Genomic DNA, 21,843 nt, shown 5'->3' with positions numbered 1-21,843 from the left:
CCCTACCCCGCTCACACAGAACGGTCCGACAACTATTACCTAGTGATCCCATAACAAAATACTCACACAGAGTCAACCCTACCCCGCTCACACAGAACGGTCCGACAACTATTACCTAGTGATCCCATAACAAAATACTCACACAGAGTCAACCCTACCCCGCTCACACAGAACGGTCCGACAACTATTACCTAGTGATCCCATAACAAAATACTCACACAGAGTAACCCAGGGCATACTTAGCTAGCACATTTAAAATTATTGGAATTCACCACCTCTGAGGGTCAATAAGACAATCACACAGACGCACAGAATGAGGTCCTTCTTCCAATAGGGCTTCACCAAGTGCCATGTTTCACCTAGAACACACAGTCTGGACCCTCACCCCACAGACCACACCAATCCACACTGTGATCAATTCAGTGTCAGGACAGCTCTTGGTCACTCGCAACCGGACAGTGGCAGAGTATCTTTTGAGTCCACAAACCCTCAGATTACTCTCCCCTGACTCGGCCCTGCTTACGCCGCCAAGGTGCCTTCCTTACAAAGGAATTCACGCTCATATACGTAACAGGCTTCAAACTTGACTTCAAATCTGTGTGTGGTTCGCTCATCCTTTTCTTAAAAAAAAAACTCAGTTCGAGATGTGGTATCCACTCGGCTCGCTTCCTCTCAGATCAAAGGTTGGTCCATCTGCTTCGTTCCCAAAGTGTGGTTTCTCTAAGATCCCAAGTTTGGGGGATCCCTCGTGCACAAATTTATATACCTAGATCGTCAGGAACGGTCACCGAGTGAAGATTCACATCCCCTCCTCGTCGCCAAATGTAGTAGAAAGTTCCTGTATTTACCAAATCATGAGAGCAGACCACCACACAAGTCAGAGTTATCACAAAGTCCATCTTTAATTATATGAGCTCCATCACAACCCTGTGACTCTCAGATCAATTCAGTATCTATAAATTAATTCTCTGAGAGTCCTTACACATTGCAACTGAGATCCTTTATAGCAAGGACACACATAGCCAGACAGCATTGGCTATAAATTACCATCCAGCTTTGTCTCCTAAACTATGTTCTTATCTCGCTCTCAGGACCATAAAACAAAACCTTATCAACAGGCATATATCAAATACACCCCTCCTGGACAAGATCACAGAGACACAGTGACTGGCACACAGACATTGTGGAGCCAAGAAATAACTGGTTTAAAAGACATGTTTACATATGAAGACAAGCTTGACCTCTCCCCTCTCTGTGGCCCAAGTAACTGAAACCTGACAGAGAACAGATAACTGCAACCGGCCAACAATATTATCCAAAAATAGACATTCTAATGACATATCTCACATAAGCATGCAATAAAATAAATACAACGTATTATTTATAAATGTTACCTAAATCATTTTGATTCCGCCACGACAATAGATATTGAGGTTGAGGAATAGGGGTAAATACCTGTTCATGTTATTATAGACAGAGCACTCTGTCACAACTGTGACCAAGAATAAAACATACTTTTAAATAAATAAATAATCCAAATGGATGACATGTTAGGCTACTAGTGGCATAAGATTAGCATAGTGGCATGTCTGGGAAAGATGTGGGAACAAATGGGATAATATCATTCTAGATTGTAGCATCACATTCTTCTATGACATATAGACTTTCCTTCAAATGAATCTGTCTGTCTGGGATTGTGGGGGTTGTATTTTAGAATTGACATGGTCCTGGTTGTTGTATGTCTGTTGTAGTTATTAATTCAGCTGTGTTTATAAATGTACTGAGAGGATTTGTGTTCCTGACACAGATGATGTCATTAAACATGAAATGTTCTCTCTTTCTGAACAGATCAGTTTAAACTCACCTCAGAAGACTATGTGTGGACTGATGTTGATGAAGATGTCACCCTCCCCTGTCACCTCTCACCTGACACCAGTGCTGTTGCCATGACGATCAGGTGGTTTAAAGAGACAGAGTGTATTTACCTGTATAAGAATGGTCAGGTGACAGAGAGGAGTGACTATGAGGGCAGAGTGAGTCTGATCACCCAGGAGCTGGAGAGAGGCAACGTGTCTCTGAGGCTGAGAGACTTCAGGAGGTCAGATACAGGATTCTACATCTGTCAGGTCATCCATGGAGAACAGAAGGAGGAGGCTGCAGTGGGTTTATGGGAAAGAGAAGGTAAGTGTTCTAGAACTCCAGGAATGTTTCTAAACACCTAAACAACAACAATAACAACCAGTCTCTTTCCCTGTACAGAACACTTGTACTTTCTCATGTAGGTAGGAGTTCATAGTAGGAGTTACAGATGAATAGACTAGATTCATTCTGAATATCAACTAGTTACAATGCATATTACCATCACTCTGAGCTTTGAGCTGGTCCTAAAGCATTAGAACCATTCAAACATTACTGTCACGTCCCTTGATTGTCATTAGAAATGAATGTGATGAACACTCACACCCCTCTGATGAACATCACACCACTATGGTATTTGAGAGGATAATGTGACAGATGGTGATTTGAAGGTCATGATAATAACTAATACATTCTGTTTTACATGATCATTATTCATGACTCTCCATCTTGGATAATGGATGATCAGTACCAGGTGAGTAATTACTTATTTGTCTGTTTTGTTTATTGACAACCAATAACACAAGACAAAGAACAGACCAGATAATCTGATACTATAAAAACTACAGGCCTCGTGATGTTCTTCAAATTACTCTTAATTTTCATATCATAGTCCTCCCACAAATTTCTGCCATAGAGCTCAACATTTCAGAGGGGACACATTTAATTTGAATACGTTCAGTTTCACATAGCCCACAATATACAGTTGAAATCGGAAGTTTACACATACTTATGGAGTCATTAAAACTCATTTTTCAACCACTCCACAAATTTCTTGTTAACAAATTATAGTTTTGGCAAATCGGTTAGAGCATCTACTTTGTCCAACAATTGTTTACAGACAGATTATTTCACTTATAATTCATGGTATCACAATTCCAGTGGGTCAGAAATGTACATACACTAAGTTGACTGAGCCTTAAACCTCTTGAGTCTATAGGGGCGCTATTTAATTATTGGATAAAAAAACGTGCCCGTTTTAAGCGCAATATTTTGTCACGAAAAGATGCTCGACTATGCATATAATTGACAGCTTTGGAAAGAAAACAGTCTAACGTTTCCAAAACTGCAAAGATATTATCTGTGAGTGCCACAGAACTCATTCTACAGGCGAAACCAAGATGAAACTTCAAACAGGAAATGAGCAGAATCTCTGAAGCTCTGTTTTCAAATGTCTCCTTATATGGCTGTGAATGCAGCAGGAACGAGCCTGCGCTTTCTGTCGTTTCTTCAAGATGTCTGCAGCATTGTGACGTATTTGTAGGCATATCATTGGAAGATTGGCCATAAGAGACTACATTTTCCAGGGGTCCGCCCGGTGTCCTTTGTCTAAATTGGTGCGTAATCTCCAGTTGCGGTCATTTTCTCCTGGGATTCAGAACAGAAAGCACACTTCCACGAAGGATATATCATCGAAGAGATATGTGAAAAACACCTTGAGGATTGGTTCTAAACAACGTTTGCCATGTTTCAGTCGATATTATGGAGTTAATTTGGAAAAAAGTTTGGCGTATTGATGACTGGATTTTCGTTTTTTTTTGGTAGCCAAACGTGACGCACCAAACGGAGCGATTTCTCCTAAACAAATAATCTTTCAGGAAAAACTGAACATTTGCTATCTAACAGAGTCTCCTCATTGAAAACATCTGAAGTTCTTCAAAGGTAAATTATTTTATTTGAATGCTTTTCTGGTTTTTGTGAAAATGTTGCCTGCTAATTGCTAACGCTAATGCTAACGCTAAATGCTACGCTAGCTAGCTACTGTTACACAAATGATTGTTTTCCTATGGTTGAGAAGCATATTTTGAACATCTGAGATGACAGTGTTGTTAACAAAAGGCTAAGCTTGAGAGCTAGCATATTTATTTCATTTCATTTGCGATTTTCATGAATAGTTAACGTTGCGTTATGGTAATGAGCTTGAGTCTGTATTCACGATCCCGGATCCGGGATGGGTAGACAGCTTGGGAAATTCCAGAAAATGATGTCATGGCTTTTGAAGCTTCTTATAGGCTAATTGACATCATTTGAGTCAATTGGAGGTGTACCTGTGGATGTATTTTAAGGCCTACTGTCAAACTCAGTGCCTCTTTGCTTGACATCATGGGAAATCAAAACAAATCAGCCAAGACCTCAGATAAAAAAATTGTAGACCTCCACAAGTCTGGTTCATCCTTGGGAGCAATTTCCAAACGCCTGAAGGTCCCACGTTCATCTGTACAAACAATAATATGCAAGTATGAATACCATGGGACCACGCAGCCGTCATACCGCTCAGGAAGGAGACGCGTTCTGTCGCCTAGAGATGAACGTACTTTGGTGCGAAAAGTGAAAATAAATCCCAGAACAACAGCAAAGGGCCTTGTGAAGATGTTGGAGGAAAGATGTACAAAATTATATATATCCACAGTAAAACCAGTCCTATATCAACATAACCTGAAAGGCCGCTCAGCAAGGAAGAAGCCAGTGCTCCAAGACCACCATAGAAAAGCCAGACTACGGTTTGCAACTGCACATGGCGACAAAGATCATACTTTTTGGGGGAAATGTTCTCTGGTCTGATTAAACAAAAATAGAACTGTTTAGCCATAATGACCATTGTTATGTTTGGAGGAAAAAGGGGGAGCCTTACATGCCGAAGATCACCATCCCAACCGTGAAGCACGGGGGTGGCAGCATCATGTTGTGGAGGTGCTTTGCTGCAGGAGGGACTGGTGCACTTCACAAAATAGATGGCTTCATGAGGGAGGAAAAATTATGTGGATATATTGAAGCAACATCTCAAGACATCAGTCAGGAAGTTAAAGCTTGGTCACAAATGGGTCTTCCAAATGGACAATGACCCCAAGCATACTTCCAAAGTTGTGACTTAAGGACAACAAAGTCAAGGTATTGGAGTGGCCATCAAAAAGCCCTGACCTCAATCCTACAGAAAATGTGTGGGCAGAACCGAAAAAGCGTGTGCGAGCAAGGAGGCCTACAAACCTGACAGTTACACCAGCCCTGTCAGGAGGAATTGGCCAAAATTCAACCAACCTATTGTGGGAAGCTTGTGGAACTCTAACCAAAACGTTTGACCCAAGTTAAACAATCTAAAGGCAATGCACCCAAAAACGAATTGAGTGGTTGTAAACTTGACACACTGGGAATGTAATGAAAAAAATTAAAGCTGAAATAAATCATTCTCTCCACTATAATTCTGACATTTCACATTCTTAAAATAAAGTGGTGATCCTATCTGACCTAAAACAGGGATTTTTTTACCAGGATTAAATGTCAGGATTTGTGAAAAACTGAGTTTAAATGTATTTGGCTAAGGTGTATGTAAACTTCCGACGTCAACTGTATATGCCATAGAGGTCAACATTTCACACACCAAAATTAAAATATAATCATCTTGAATTTATCTTGATGTCTTATTATGAAGCAGTCAGTCATTCTCAGACTGCTCACATAGTAGTGCTGCTTACATCCCTTTCCCTAGATGTACATTAGTAATGAATGTGATGAACAGTCATTCCAATATGATGTATGGTATTTCATTAGATCATGTAATGAGACAGAAATTCAATGAACAATAATAACTAATGCATTCTGTTTTACATGATCATTATTCATGACTCTCCATCTTGGATAATGGATGATCAGAAAAACGTGAGTAATTACTTATTTGTCTGTTTTGTTTATTGACAACCAATAACACAAGACAAAGAACAGACCAGAGTGTTAATCTGATACTATAAAAACTACAGGCCTTGTGAACAGCAGTGTGTCTAAAGATAAAGATGTATAGATGTTCTTCACATCCTACTGAATGTATATTCCATAGAACCCTGCCTCCTGACACAATATCCTGTATCTGACAGAGCCCAATGCTGGTTATCACAAACAATGAAAATAATCATTTGATCAGAGATAGGCCAATAACAAAACAACATTATTTATGAAGTTAACCAGATCTCATTGGTGCCCACAGTCCCTACATGAGGGAGGCTTGAGTGACAGGAGAAATCTGATTGGTCCTGTTTGTTCTGTATATAGTGATGTAGCCACACAGAACTCACCTCTCTGTTTTACACCATAGTCTCAGGATCACAGTATTTACAATGTGAGACCCAGGAGAACAAGCTGAAGAGGGAGGCATCAGCTGGTGAGCTTGGTAAGTATGAGAGAGTCTGGAGGAGAGAGGATTGAATCAGGGAACATGAGTGATGTCGTTCAGTTTTTCAGACTAATTCATTTGTAATGTATCCAATAGTCAATAGACCAGTTGATGATTGGTTCAGCTCAGATAACTGTTGACTGGAGGAAATAATTACTAATAATTGTACCACCTCCATCAAATGATAATGTCTTTATAGACATACTATTGAATGAAGTAATAAATGACTTATTCAAACAATGCTAGATCACGCCAATAGCATCTCGCTAGGTCATGCCTGGCCCTGCCCACCTCCTTGCTTGTTCCGCCCACTATGACTCACATTGGAAAAGACACTCCGTGTTCTACGGAACGCCGTTTGGGTCTTTGCCTGTCAAAAAGATACGTCAAATAAGCTTCTTGACCAATCAGGACGTGAATATGACACCACTTCTTAGGCCACGTCTTAGGTCATACAGTACCTGTGTGCATTTTGGGGTATATTGATGAGACCGAATGGGCAGCAATGGGATGTCCATAGGCTGTCGAAACAATCATTACTATTTCTCTCTATAGCTGGAACAGGGAGCTGGCTGGATGAAGTGGGCTCCCTGGGTTGCCCCAGCCCGTGCAGGGAGCTGGCAGGGAGCTGGCTGAATTTAGTGGCGCCCCCTGGTGGCCCTCGTTGGGCCCTCTCCCCTCTTCTCCTTGGTGCAGGGAGCTGGCCGGATGAAGTGGCTACGACGGGGGTCAGACCTCCTGTCCAGGGGTCGGCTCCGGCTCCCTGGGTCGGCCCCAGCCCTCTCTGGGTGAATTTGGTAGCACCCCCTGGTGGCCACAGGCAGGGGCCTCGCTCTGGTGGTCGGCCCCCCCTCCCTTGGCTTGTCCATCCCTCTCTGGCCGTCTTCCCACTCTCTTCCTGGTGAAGAGAGCAGGGTGGATGTAGTGGCGCCGCCTAGGGGGTCGAGGGAAGAGGGTCAGCCCCAGCCTCTCTGGCCCTTTCCCCCATCTCAGGGAGCAGGGAGCTGTCTGGATGTAGTGGCCGTCGGTGGGGGTCGGCTCCCGTCTCCGTGTGTTGGCCCCCCTCTCCCTGGCTTGGCCCCATCCTTCTCTGGCCCTCTGTAGGGAGCTAGGTGGTTGTAGAGGCGCCCTCTGGTGGCTCTGGGCGGGGTCGGCCCCCCTCCCTGGGTCGGCCTCAGATCTTTGGCACTCTCCCCCCATATCCCTGGGGAAGGGAGCTGGGTGGATGTGTTGGCGCCCCCTGGTTGCTGTGGGCGGGGGTTAGAGCCTTTCTCTGGGGGACGGCCCCCCCTCACTTGGTCGACCTCAGCCCTCATCTCCCTGGTGTAGGGAGCTGGCTGGATGTACTGGTGCCGTGGGCGGAGGTAGGCACCTACGGGCCCCCCTCCCCTCCCGGTCCACCCAGTCTCTGGAGCGAGACACTAGACAGGGTCTCAGAGTCTCTAGAGCATTAATATCCCCTGTAAATGCACACTGGACAGGTGTAATGAAGGCATGTAAAAATGACGTTAACAAGCACTCTAATCACCTGCAAATGCATACTGAACAGGTGTAATGGGGAATATACATGGCTGTGACTATAACCGGAGATAATTCTCTTGGGAGGTAATACGGTCGGCATTTCATTGTGAGATATTTATTCTAAGGCGGGTGAACAAAAGGACTTGAGTTAATTTATGTCATCACAATCACACCATGTGTAGTTAATCATCAAACATACTACCCCGCCCTTCTTCTTCCCGGCTGTATGTAATAACACACTAAAATGTCTGGCTAACAATGTAAGAAATAACACTGGAATGTTGCCTCGGGGCTAGAATCACTTGCGCCCTCTCTATCGGCGCCATTTTATATATTGACTACATCCGTCCTGGCTCGCTCATTAATGTCTTAATCTAAATTACTGATTGTCTCTTATCCACTTGTCTTCCCATTATGCCATAGTTTGTTCATCTCCATTGTCAGTAGAAACCACATTTGTTTAAGCAAGTCATCCATATCAGCTATGTTTTTTTTTAAAGCAGTAAATGAGGCTGAATGAACTGTTTCACTGAATGGGGCTCAATGAGAAATAGTTAATGACAAATCACCAGGAACCTTCTAAGACGACATGGTAATATTGTCTAGATAGAGAACGACAGATCAGCTGTAAACAAGCAGGGCAGGTGGTAATTCAGGCAATTAACTTAAAAACAAACAGTTGAAATCAAATGCAACTTTAAATATCTACCTGTAAAACATAAGATCTAGCATCACTTGTATATTTTGTACTCAAAATAAAAAACATGATAAAATAAATCTATAACATTTACATTGAATTCAGTAGCAGAAAAGCCACCTATTGTAGTGATTCGCTGCTATACTGAACATCTACAGCTGGGTCAGAACATACTGGTTTGGGTTTGAGGATGAACAGGGTAAAACACTGTTGCCAGGGGCTACCACATGACACAGCATTGTGCAGAATGTCACAGTAGAAACTTGTTGAAAATTGTCAAACTGAGACTAAATTTAAAGATAATTGACCCAAAAAACTATATGGTTTCCGATGCCTTTTTTGAAAAGTAAAGTCTTGAAAGTCTTAAGGTGCTGACATGGATACTGTCTGTAAGTGCCCAGATTGTAATGGTTTTAAATAAGATACTGTGGATTTGATAAACAGAGACTGGAAAGGGGACTGTGACTGTTACAGAAGCTAAGCAATACTTCCATCCAGAGGACTAGGGAGGAATTTGACAGTGAACCAGAAATACCAAAGCCAAATTATAGACATTGGGTATAAAATACAATCTTTCATATTGCATTTCAAAACAACCTAAACCTTTTTACAATCAGTTAACACTAGTATTATTGGTTTCGGTTCTCCTCTCTAACACTGTGAGTGTTCCTCTTGCAGTGTGTGATATGAACCCAGGTAGCTCTTTCAGCTATTCTCACCGCGAAGGCTGTCACCAGGAGTACTTGGTATGGCCCCTCCCGTCTATTCTCCTCAGGGATTGAGTAAATCACCTTCTCCTGTAATTCACCTGTAGTGCATAAAATATTGGACATACAGGTTTGGTTAACAAACATTTTCTCATTTGTTCTATCTGATTATATCTTTACCTCTCCAGGGTACGTGGGACGCTAGAGACAGGTTAAAACCTCTCTAGGGGATGCTAGCGTCCCATCTGTCCAACATCCAGTGAGGTTGCAGAGCGCCAAATTCAAATACAGAAATGCTATATTATATATATATATATATATATCAAATTCAGAAAACAAAACATATTTTACAAAGGTTTAAAGATTAACTTCTTGTTAAACCAACCACAGTGTCATATTTATAAAATGCTTTTCTGCGAAAGCATACCTAGCCCAGAACATACCTAGCCCAGAACATACCTAGCCCAGAACATACCTAGCCCAGAACATACCTAGCCCAGAACATACCTAGCCCAGAACATACCTGGCCCAGAACATAGCCCAGTTGACAAATTATTACAAACAGTAACCAGCCAAGCAGAAGTGTTACAAAACTCAGAAATAGAGATACAATTAATCCCTTACCTTTGATGATCTTCATATGGTGGCAATCAGAAGACATTAATTTAGTCAGTAAATGTTCCTTTTGTTCGATGAAGTCTCTTTATGTAATCCACATGCTCAAACAATCAGACAAAAAATCCAAATTGTATCTGTAAAGTTCATGGAATCATGTCAAACGATGTTTATATTCAACCCTCAGGTTGTTTTTTTAGCCTAAATGATCTATAATATTTCAACCCGGACAATAACGGCGTCAATATAAAAGGGAAACAAGAAAAGCACATGCGCATGAAAAAAACTCTGTGACACGTTAGGGTCCTCTCGTTCAGACTGGTCTTACTCCCTCATTTATAAGAATACAAGCCTGAAACGATTTCTAAAGACTGTTGGCATCTAGTGGAAGGCCACCGTTTGGCTTCATCTAAAATCATGGATTTTCGAAAAACCATGTCTATGGTGACATGTCGCCTGCTAAATCAGACACTATTTTAACAGTTTTGGAAACTTTAGAGTGTTTCTATCCAAATCTACCAGTTATATCACATCTTCTGAGTAGCAAAAGAAGAACATTAATATGCATGGTCTAATAAATCAAACTACAGCGCATTTCTCAGCCAGCCACACACACACAACAGGTTTTCAAGCCTCTTTAATACAAGCCACACTGTATTCCTTGCATTCCCTCCAGACTGTTAAGAGAATCAGACTCATGCACAGAGGTTCTGCTATGTTCAGGCCATCTCAGCATGAAGCTTTAATCTTTAAAGTCCTTACATATCATCAATCAATCTATCTCAAACCTATCCATAATCCTGAATCACCACAGATGTCATATATCCCTATCAACTTTAATACTATTTAAAATAAAAATATTCTAATGGTCAAATAAAGCCAAAACAAATGCTAACCAAATCCTTTCTGTACTATTAAGCTCTCTCCTTCAGGGGTCCACTGTATTTTATCTAACAATAACATGGGTTAACCTTGAACTCAATCTCATCAATAATTTAATATATGTTGCATAGTGTGGGATACCTCATCTACAGTAATTTACCATCCCTAAGAACTGAAACTGATTTATTTTCATTAATAATTTTATTGCTTATAAAATCACTATTTTTCTATGTATTTTCCTGCCCTATTGGCTTAAAATATGTCCTGTCCAAACCTCAATGTACCATATCTTCCCCTATTTATTATCGATGATAAATATGATTTTTTTTTTCTGTTGTAATACCAAATCAAGAATAGCCAATTCAAAACCTTCACAGGCAATGTTTAAAAACAGAATCCTGAACCTCTTCCTCACTAGAGTTTATTCCCCCGCTCCCCATAATTTGTCCTGCCTCAATTCCACTTTCTCCTCTGTGGTTCAATCTATAATTATGTCCAAGAGCTATAAACTCCATTATAATTAATTTACCTTAAAACCAGTACCACAAATGACCACAAATTCATTATCCAAATGGCCCTCCCCTGAGGCTGATCAGACCACAAGGGAAAGCCATGATAGAGGTCAAAGGTTATCCCACTCTTTTACAGTCATAGTCCATACCATATTAGACATATTAAAGAACCCTTTATCTAAAGAATTCACTTGTTTAATTAAAACTCAGAAAATAAAACTCCTAATATTCCATATGTGAGTGTAGCGCTTTAAGATTTCTTGTCTCTGGGAAACATGGAAATCCCCTTAAACCCAAACGTTTACTACAAACAAAACCTAATAGTTATGATAATACTATTGTACTCCCTCATCGTTCGTTTAAAATTTCATCAATGTTTCATGTAACTCATTTCAGTCTTTCTTCAAATAGTCTCCTCAAAATGCTTGATAGGAACACCCTGCCATTAGATACCCACAACTGTGATTAGCGTGCACTGTCCCTTTAAAATGAACTAACCCACAATCCACTCTGCGGACCTTTCATTGTTCCCCGTAATGAAAACAGATTATGATGTTAGTATACCTTAACTTCCTGTTAAATGTCACTGGTGTTACCTGAACAATCAAACCAAAATCCATAACCGGGAACTATCACAAACTTTTACAATTCAACTATACAGACCTCCCTCTCTTGTAGCCAAATATAGCCCAGTGAACGCCACCAATCAGTGATGGCCACCTAGCAATTTTGTTGCTAGTTTTAGCATATTTTCAGACTACCCTGACAATATTCAGCTACTTTTAAAAAAGTATTTGGAACTTTGAGTCACTTCACTGAAAAGTGACTCAAAGCTATAATGCACGCATTTCCCCTCTAAATTTCCCCTACAATTTTCTCTGTCACCCTCAGTCACAACATCATTGCCTAGCGGCAAAAGTGCATTGCGAGTGATGTCAGCAACAGGCGCTCAGCCTGTGCCCAAGCCGCAGCAACTTTCAACGAATTGCAAATCATTGTTGCAGCAGCAGTAATAAGGGTCCGATAAACCAAACCCAATTTATCAAAAATAATTCATTAGATTTAGGTACGTAACTGTCTCTCAATGATACAGTAATTTAAATACGACTCAATTCTCAATACATTATTCCAGCAGATCATTTAGGCAACAGACACCGTCTTCCATCGAAATTCCCTTCGCTATTATTTTGAATGAATTAATCACTTAATTTAACCTAAACAATCTATTAAAAAAGTTCAATTTATATCTTATACAAACACTAGCGACCGTATCTTTCTAGGCAAAACATACAAATAGTTGAATTACAATCAAAAACTCTGATTTTAGTCAGAGCAATTACCAGGAACCAAACCTGGACCTCCCACATGGCAGGTGAGAATTCTACCACTGAACCACCATCACCACTTGAATGACAGCGTTTCCCCGCCAACAACCATATTATTATAATTGTCTGTCGTTGCAAACTCCGGCACCAAGACAATTCTCCGAAAATAGTCCTAATTAAAAATGTCCAAGTTCTTCCCCAGCGAGGATTCTCCTTACTCTTTCTCTCTCGTTTTTCTCTGTATGTACAGCCCACTGTAAAACCATCGCTGCCCCCTGGGGGTCCCCTTTTCCTTTTACATATATAATCATATACAATCCTTTTTCTGTCTCATCTTCTTCTATGTTCTTTTCTACCTCTATCCAATTACTATAGTTATGTTCTACAGTATATTTTTACAATCTAGGTGTATGTATTTATATGATCTATGTATGTGCTGTTTACCGTTACCATCTATGTGTATGGATTTATATGATTTTCTCCTTTCTGGAAACTTTATCTATAGCGTTGATTGTCGTTCGGATATTAGGTTTTACCTATACAACTATAAGCCATTACCCAGGGGTCTTAAATCCCTAGTTAACCTCTTATTTCGGAGGTTTTTTAAAGTACACCAATATCTCCCTTCACTACTTTAGGCTTCCCTCTCCTCCTTTTTGGACACTATCTCTTTCAGTATTGAAGTGCAGTTATCTTGTTCGCATAGAATTACCTTTCTTTCTCACCAAGCCTAGTTTATATCCTCACCTATTTTAATATATCTACCGCTACTTTTCATAGTCAGACTCATATACAGATAGACTACTTAGGTTAGGACTTTATTTAGGTATGTTTTTTGAATTAATGGCTGTCCTATTTGTACAACACGACCGTACTATCTATCAACACCTATTTAGTGTCCCCGCTTAATCTCTGGCGAACGGGTCTCTGTTATTAAGATTAGTTTTATTTATGGTAGCGCACCTTACCTCAGGTCATCGCGGACCTGCTACAACTGTGTACATTGGTCCTACAAAACCCTGTTTATCTGTTTGGAATAATGAAGCTCCTATCATTGATCAATTCTAAACATTTTTAGAACATCAAATCAAAGATAACTTAAATCATTCCCCCCAAATTCGAGAATAAAGACTATTTACCGTCGTCTTGTAGACTGGAAAAAAGCAATGCCGGTTGGACTCTAGTCACCGTTCCTGTCAACCTGGGGTATTTACCGGCCTGTTATAGAGCCCCAATTTCAGGGGACAGGACTTTGTTCTACGGGACCGCGGCCCGCCCGTGCATGGTTCTCGGCTTGTTTCCTTCGGATGACAGGGACAGATATTTAAGTCCGGCTTCGAAGGACCAATTGTTAAAGGGATATCACAATTCCTATATGTGTTCATTAACCAATTCGATTAAAATCATTCTTTCTGTTTCTAGGAATTTGTAAGATCCTTATTTGCATGAAATAGACAGAGACCAGTCTATCACAATTAGTCAATAGTATTTATTCTCGGAGCGCGCTGCCCATAGAACCATGTACAACAGCTTATATATCACATATGACGTCATTGGTTATAAAATGTATCGCCTCCTCTCGACCAGGACAAAACAGGTTCAAAAGTTCATTCCAACTTACTAGCGCACATACATGACACACAATATATCTGGACTATCTCCTGAAGTCTCACCATAGTATATTACTACTTAGCAGACAGTTCCAGATACGGAAAACCTGGAGGGGCTCTCGCTGTCTTATTTAATCACCACAGAGTTATAGCTGAGTGGGTTCAAACATAGGTTAATGATCCCCTTTGCTTACTTCAAACACACACAACACATTCCTCTCCAACCTAGTTGGAATGGTGTTTATTATGTTTAATTACTCCTTGTTCATGCTACATAACCTCTAATCCCTAATGGTTAAGTTTCTGAGTAGATTATTTAATCATTCATGTTAAACTTTTGATAAAATCTCTTAAGTAGCTAGGTCACGAAAATCAGAAAAGCTTCGGATGTTTTCACTCCCAGTTACACAACAAATGTTCCTTTTGTTCCATAAAGATGATTTTTATATCCAAAATACAGGCGTTTGTTTGTCGCGTTATGTTCAGAAATCCACAGGAAAAAGCGGTCACCACAACGCAGACGTATATTCCAAATAATATCTATAATGTCCACAGAAACATGTCAAACGTTTATAATCAATCTTCAGGTAGTTTTTAAAATAAAATGTGATAATATATCAACCGAGTGAGTAGCTTTTTCCATAACAGCGGGAGGAACAATGGTGGCTTTACTCAGTTGCACAAACCTCACTCTGAGAGCCCCCACCTCTCCACTTACGCAATGTGATCCTTCACGCTCATTTGTCAAAATAAAAGCCTGAAACTATGTATAAAGACTGTTGACACCTTAGGGAAGCCAAATAAAAAAGGAATCTGGTTGATATCGCTTGAATGGAGGATAGGCATGCATAGGAACAAAGAGGTTTCAAAATAAGAGCCACTTCCTGATTGGATTTTCCTCGCCTGCAATATCAGTTCTGTTTTACTCACAGACAATATTTGTACAGTTTTGGAAACTTTAGAGTGTTTTCTATCCTAATCTGACAATTATATGCATATTCTAGTTTCTGGGGTTGAGAAATAGGCAGTTTCAAAATGGGTACGTTTTAAAGCCAAAAACGAAAATACTGCCCCCTACACTCAACAAGTTAACAACTAGACTCTCTTAACAAAAATATACAACAAATAAAAAATAAAAAAGATATGTCTAAATGCTATTTTTTGAATGTCGTGGGTTTGAGGGAGATCGTTAATCCCATTTTTAAAACTGTCCAAAACAATTTAAAAAAAAATTCACTAAATATTGTTGTTAGAGCCGATGTGGACATATTTGTATAAAAGACAGAACATACAAAACTCCATGTACGTGTGTGTAAATATATGAAATATGAATGTATATGATGAAATATCAGGCACCTTAATGATTTAAATTGACCTGATTGACTTATATTCCTTTGTTATAAGTGTACCTTAGTTTTTAACTCCTCCTCTTGACCATTCATTGTACTGTGGTCAGTGTGTTAGTGACAGGATAAAGACAGGAAGTTGGGCCTTCGGGGGAGGGGGAGTCCTAGCTAGACACGGAGTGGTATAGTCTTTTAACCAGACAACAAACAGGTCATATTATGTATTTTTCATGTCAAGTAATCTATGCTTTAAGTTGATCTGAGAATATGTTTTTTGTGAGATATAAGAAGAATAAACCTTTTTGTTGCACCATATCCCTGGATCTCATTGAATGTTTTGGCCGTTTGGGAACTTGGAATGTGGACTGTATGCGTCTGAAACAACCCCACTTCAGGCTTGGGAAGTGGTTCTGGTCAAGAGGCAGGAAGCCCCTACAATCATCATACATATGGAAGAACTGTTCAGATTGTTTTGGCTGGGAAGCATGCAGACGCCTTAATGCAGCCTCCCATACTTACAGTCTTTACCCCCAGCCCTGTCCCCTACACACCCTAACCCAAACTCAGTCTTTACCCCCAGCCCTGTCCCCTGCACACCCTACCCCAAACTCAGCCTTTACCCCCAGCCCTGTCCCCTGTCCCCTACACACCCTAACCCAAACTCAGTCTTTACCCCCAGGCCTGTCCCCTACACACCCTAACCCAAACTCAGTCTTTACCCCCAGCCCTGTCCCCTACACACCCTAACCCAAACTCAGCCTTTACCTCCAGCCCTGTCCCCTAAACACCCTAACCCAAACTCAGTCTTTACCCCCAGCCCTGTCCCCTGTCCCCTACACACCCTAACCCAAACTCAGTCTTTACCCCCAGCCCTGTCCCCTGTCCCCTGTCCCCTACACACCCTAACCCAAACTCAGTCTTTACCCCCAGCCCTGTCCCCTGTCCCCTACACACCCTAACCTAAACTCAGCCTTTACCCCCAGTCCTGTCCCCTACACACCCTAACCCAAACTCAGCCTTTACCCCCAGCCCTGTCCCCTACACACCCTAACCCAAACTCAGCCTTTACCGCCAGCCCTGTCCCCTGTCCCCTGTCCCCTGTCCCCTACACACCCTAACCCAAACGCAGTTCCCAACATTGACCAGCAGGTGGTAATGATACTCTCTTCTCAGACAGTAAATGACCACCAGTCAGCTACATTTATTTTGTTAGGAGGGGATGGAAAAGCATTGAGACTATTTGTTATGGAAGCAATTTCACTCATTTACTCATGTGAATGTGTCCAAAGAGATAAGAGAAGCTAATATTGATAGGCACTGTTAAATCTTTACAGCTCAGGATAATATGACTATAATTAAAGATCATCACTACCATCTGCTGGCTGGATCGGTCTTCTGATTAGAATTGAAACAGTTTTCAGAACTTTAGAGATGATGAACTAAAATATGATGATAGAAGATGGCACCATGCTGTATAACAGCATAAACTCTCTAATGTTGGTCTCTAGTTAACAAGGTCACAAACCCTCTAATGTTGGTCACTAGTTAACAAGGTCACAAACCCTCTAATGTTGGTCACTAGTTAACAAGGTCACAAACCCTCTAATGTTGGTCTCTAGTTAACAAGGTCACAAACACTCTAATGTTGGTCACTAGTTAACAAGGTCACAAACCCTCTAATGTTGGTCACTAGTTAACAAGGTCACAAACCCTATAATGTTGGTCACTAGTTAACAAGGTCACAAACCCTCTAATGTTGGTCACTAGTTAACAAGGTCACAAACCCTCTAATGTTGGTCACTAGTTAACAAGGTCACAAACCCTCTAATGTTGGTCACTAGTTAACAAGGTCACAAACCCTCTAATGTTGGTCACTAGTTAACAAGGTCACAAACCCTATAATGTTGGTCACTAGTTAACAAGGCCACAAACCCTCTAATGTTGGTCACTAGTTAACAAGGTCACAAACCCTCTAATGTTGGTCACTAGTTAACAAGGTCACAAACCCTCTAATGTTGGTCTCTAGTTAACAAGGTCACAAACCCTATAATGTTGGTCTCTAGTTAACAAGGTCACAAACCCTCTAATGTTGGTCTCTAGTTAACAAGGTCACAAACCCTGAACCATTTTTACATTTTACCAGACTCTCTGTAGTGAGTCTATTCATTTTCATACTTTTTTAGTAATTGAAACCACAACTCTGGCATTGCAAGCGCTATGCTCTACCAACTGAGTTACATTCTTAAAATCTGATTTTATCCCTAAATCACACTGCTAACCTTATGCCTAACATTAACCTAAGATCAGAAATGTACATTTTTGTTTTCATTACATTTTACGATAGACAATAGACAATTTAGACTTTGTGACTGGGTTTTCTAATAACCAGAGAGGCTGGGGGGAGGAGTTTACTCCAAATACCTGTGCAAATGTGAAAGTGAAAGTTGTGTCTCAGTATAGGACTGAGGTGTAGATTGTTCTGTAAAAACGTGTAGAAATGCACATATAGTGACTATTAGAGTGGTTATGGATTTAAATCAACTATTTGGAGTGTGAAGTGGAGGACGTGAAGACCAGTAAAGGTAAGAGGAGATCTCAGTATACTTCACTTTCCAAACTAGACACAACAGTCCTGTTTTAAAACAATGAGGACTGGAGAACGAGGAAGGGATGTTTGTATCTGTGTGATTGAGCAAAAGAGAGAATTTGATGAAAGGTAATGATGTAAATATGAATGTTTTCTCTTTTTATTGCAGTTAAAATGGCAGAGTCCAGAGTTCATAGTAAGTCACCATGCTATAATTAATGATGAACTTCTCTTTCATGTATCTGGGAGAACAGAACTAAACCAACTATTGAAAATGAAATGTGTTTGTGGTTTTATTTGTCTTTATGTGTAAATGTGTGTCTGGATGAAATGTGTTTGTAACATGAGGAGTTGTAGCTGAGTTTGTGTCTGTGAGAAACAGCTCTACTGCTCCACAGTGACCTCTCCCTCCAAACATCTCTTTATTATAGAACCCATTTAATCCAGTCTGACACAATATGGAAGAAAATAAACCTTTTGTACTTTACTGGCTCTAGAGAAGTTAAAGTTGTACATATCAACAAATAAGTTGTTCTCCTGAGTGGAGCAGCTGTCTATGGTGCTGTGTCTCAGTGTGAGAGGCGTCTCTACAGACTCTGGTTCAATTCCAGGCTGTATCACAACTTCCCATGATTGGGCGTCCATAGGGGTGGAGGACAATTGGTCCAGTGTCTGGGTGTCATTGTAAATAAGAATTTGTTCTGAACTGACTTGCCTCGTTACATAAATAAAATATGTATCCAGAGCAATTAGGATTAAGTGCCTTGCTCAAGGGCACATCAACACATGTTTTCCTAGTTTCCTCAGGGATTCTATTATAGACAGAGCACTCTGTCACAACTGTGACCAAGAATAAAACATACTTTTAAATAAATAAATAATCAAAATGGATGACATGTTAGGCTACTAGTGGCATAAGATTAGCATAGTGGCATGTCTGGGAAAGATGTGGGAACAAATGGGATAATATCATTCTAGATTGTAGCATGTCATTTTTCTATGACATATAGACTTTCCTTCAAATGAATCTGTCTGTCTGGGATTGTGGGGGTTGTAGTTTAGAATTGACATGGTCCTGGTTGTTGTATGTCTATTGTAGTTTTTAATTCAGATGTGTTTATAAATGTACTGAGAGGATTTGTGTTCCTGACACATGATGTCATTAAACATGAAATGTTCTCTCTTTCTGAACAGATCAGTTTAAACTCACCTCAGAAGACTATGTGAGGGCCGATGTTGGTAAAAAGGTCACCCTCCCGTGTCACCTCTCGTCTGGCACCAGTGCTGTTGCCATGACGATCAGGTGGTTTAAAGAGACAGAGTGTATTTACCTGTATAAGAATGGCCAGGTGACAGAGAGGAGTGACTATGAGGGCAGAGTGAGTCTGATCACCCAGGAGCTGGAGAGAGGCAACGTGTCTCTGAGGCTGAGAGACTTCAGGGAGTCAGATACAGGAGACTACATCTGTCAGGTCATCCATGGAGAACAGAAGGAGGAGGCTGGAGCATTTTTATGGGTCAGAGGAGGTAAGTGTTCTAGAACTCCAGTAATGTTTCTAAACACCTAAACAACAACAATAACAACCAGTCTCTTTCCCTGTACAGAACACTTGTACTTTCTCATGTAGGTAGGAGTTCATAGTAGGAGTTAGAAATGAATAGACTAGATTCATTCTGAATATCAACTAGTTACAATGCATATTACCATCACTCTGAGCTTTGAGCTGGTCCTAAAGCATTTGAACCATTCCAACATTACTGTCACGTCCCTTAATTATCATTAGTAATGAAGGTAATGATAATAACTAATACTGTAGAAAAGGCCCATGGAGTTGGTGGAATACTCCTTTAATTCATTGCCATTTACTCAGCTGGGCCAGGGGCGCTTTAATTAGGTCAGGTGGAAATGTCAGACAGATCTCAACTCCATAAAAGGAGGAAATTGCCATCGCCTGATCTCGCTGCTTTCTCTTCCTTAACTCCATCTGATCCAGAAGTTCTGTGTGTCCATGAATCCACGTAAGTCCACCGACTCTGTTATCTTTCATGTTACCTTTCATCTGAACTATCTGTTGCGATCCGGAGATGGGCCATCAGTTATTGTTAATAGTTATTACCGCGGAGCGCGGCTTGGAGCGCAGCTTCAAACATATTGTGTAATGTGAATTGTCAATGATCACGGCCCTACGGATCCTCATAGGCCAATTATGCAATCGATATGGTTCATATGTATTGAAATTAATTATATGTACACATGAAGACAATTGAAAGAGTGAAATGAGAAACGTCATTGTTTGCTAACTGATTGACTTTGATAATGGGGATTATAGATTGTATCACCATTCACTGTTTGTATTCTTTCATGATTTATGATAAATAGTTACGAGCCTAAATGACTCGCGAATGATTACTATTGACTTAATGAACTGAACTGTTGAACTCCCTAACTTATGTTAATAATGAATTACATGATTTGATCTTTGATTATGAATCTGATTGGATACCTGTTATGATTTGATCTTTGATAATGAATCTGATTGGATACCTGTTATTCTGTTTCCTTTGTGATGCAGCACAGACTACTCAGTAAATACACCACTTAATGGTTAAAGGAATTCCTGCCTCAGTCTCATCCATTCCTCTGTCACCTGACACGTGATCACCTGTTCACCTTCACTGTCAGTCATCCTACCTGTCCAGCTACCCACACAGATTCCACTAATCTTTCAATGGTCCTTCGAGCCGGATGATGACTGAACCAAAGACAGTTGAAAAGGAAATGGAGGCGGAGAGGGAAGAATTGTCTCCACTGGAAGGAAGAAGAGAGGAGGAGAGAGCAGCTGAGGGAACAAAAGGAAATATCCAGGAGCTAAGCCTAAAGCAACAAAGGCTTCATCCTCAACCACCAGCAGCACCAGAAGAACCAGGCAAGCACCTGGTTATCTTAAGGATTATGTGGTCGAGTTTCTGACATCAAAGGGCAAGCCCACCAGAGCTCAAAGAGTTGATGGATCAACTATACAATTCAGCCATCAACCATCTCCTTTGAGCCAAGGACCGGAAACTGCGTTGTAGCAGGAAAGTGGTCTACATGAAGAACCTATGGAGGAGATAACTCCCACCGCACAGGTCGAACAGCTTCCTGAGGCAGGCTCCGCTCACCCTTTAACTAATGGGAAATCGTTGAAGCACTCTAGACGGAGTGGGAGTTCGACCAGTGGATACCCCTTTGGAAGTGGCCATGGCAGCCGCCATTCACTAGCCCTCAGCGATTCACAGACCGCTGTCCTACAAGAGAGGATGAAACTATTAGCTTTGGAAGAAATTGAGCGTCAGATTGAGGAGGAACGACAGGCGAGGAACGATGTCACCAATTGGATGTGCAGGCCCGTAGAGCCCTACAGGAAAGGGAATTCATTGCCATGGACCTGGCACAGCAGCGACGGCACCGTCAAGCCAGAAGGGAATTGGAGGAGGCACGGATGGTCTCATCCTTCCTGGAGAGGAAAGAACAGGGAGTTGACCTGACCCCCCTCCACATGAACTGTCTGCCTTTCTTTCCCAATCTGCCCCTCTGGTACAGCATGGCACACAGTCCCCGGAGGCTCCAGGGTCAACAGCCAACACGGAGCACGGGAGACAGGCCGCTCCGCCAACGCCCACTATGCCAGTGACACAAGTTAGCATTCCTCAATCTGGACAAAGCATCACTCCTTCGCCTTTCCGCCAATTAACAACCAAGG

General features: G+C 41.1%; 2 protein-coding genes across 3 annotated transcripts in view; both read left to right on the top strand.

The window, feature by feature from the left end:
- LOC110510488 (trichohyalin) overlaps positions 1 to 21,843 on the top strand; it is an 82,508-nt gene that overhangs the window by 7,695 nt on the left and 52,970 nt on the right. The window contains exons 3-6 of the mRNA XM_036979271.1: positions 1,849 to 2,181; positions 2,606 to 2,611; positions 5,785 to 5,790; positions 6,221 to 6,295. Of these exons, the coding sequence (XP_036835166.1) occupies positions 1,849 to 2,181; positions 2,606 to 2,611; positions 5,785 to 5,790; positions 6,221 to 6,295 (420 nt within the window). The remainder of the gene's footprint in view (positions 1 to 1,848; positions 2,182 to 2,605; positions 2,612 to 5,784; positions 5,791 to 6,220; positions 6,296 to 21,843) is intronic.
- On the top strand, positions 17,940 to 19,857 carry LOC118964814 (butyrophilin subfamily 1 member A1-like). 2 transcript variants are annotated; one of them, XM_036979281.1, is made up of 3 exons: positions 17,940 to 18,095; positions 18,270 to 18,296; positions 19,295 to 19,857. In XM_036979281.1, the coding sequence occupies exons 2-3, from the start codon at positions 18,275 to 18,277 to the stop codon at positions 19,666 to 19,668; spliced, it is 396 nt and encodes a 131-aa protein (XP_036835176.1). In that variant the 5' UTR covers positions 17,940 to 18,095; positions 18,270 to 18,274; the 3' UTR covers positions 19,669 to 19,857. The 2 variants fall into 2 exon arrangements, with proteins under 2 accessions (XP_036835176.1, XP_036835175.1); XM_036979280.1 differs by lacking the exon at positions 17,940 to 18,095 and having other exon boundaries at positions 18,156 to 18,296.

Source organism: Oncorhynchus mykiss, chromosome 6 (genome assembly GCF_013265735.2).
Source record: "Oncorhynchus mykiss isolate Arlee chromosome 6, USDA_OmykA_1.1, whole genome shotgun sequence".
Lineage (NCBI taxonomy): Eukaryota > Metazoa > Chordata > Actinopteri > Salmoniformes > Salmonidae > Oncorhynchus > Oncorhynchus mykiss.
This window is presented reverse-complemented; position numbering and strand designations above follow the sequence as displayed.

What these genes read in the sequence shown, in the direction of transcription:
- LOC118964814 (XM_036979280.1), top strand. Translation starts at nt 18,248, where the DNA reads ATGTTTTCTCTTTTTATTGCAGTTAAAATGGCAGAGTCCAGAGTTCAT. An exon ending in GGCAGAGTCCAGAGTTCATA is followed by an intron (nt 18,297 to 19,294) that starts GTAAGTCACCAT and finishes CTTTCTGAACAG; the next exon opens with ATCAGTTTAAACTCACCTCA.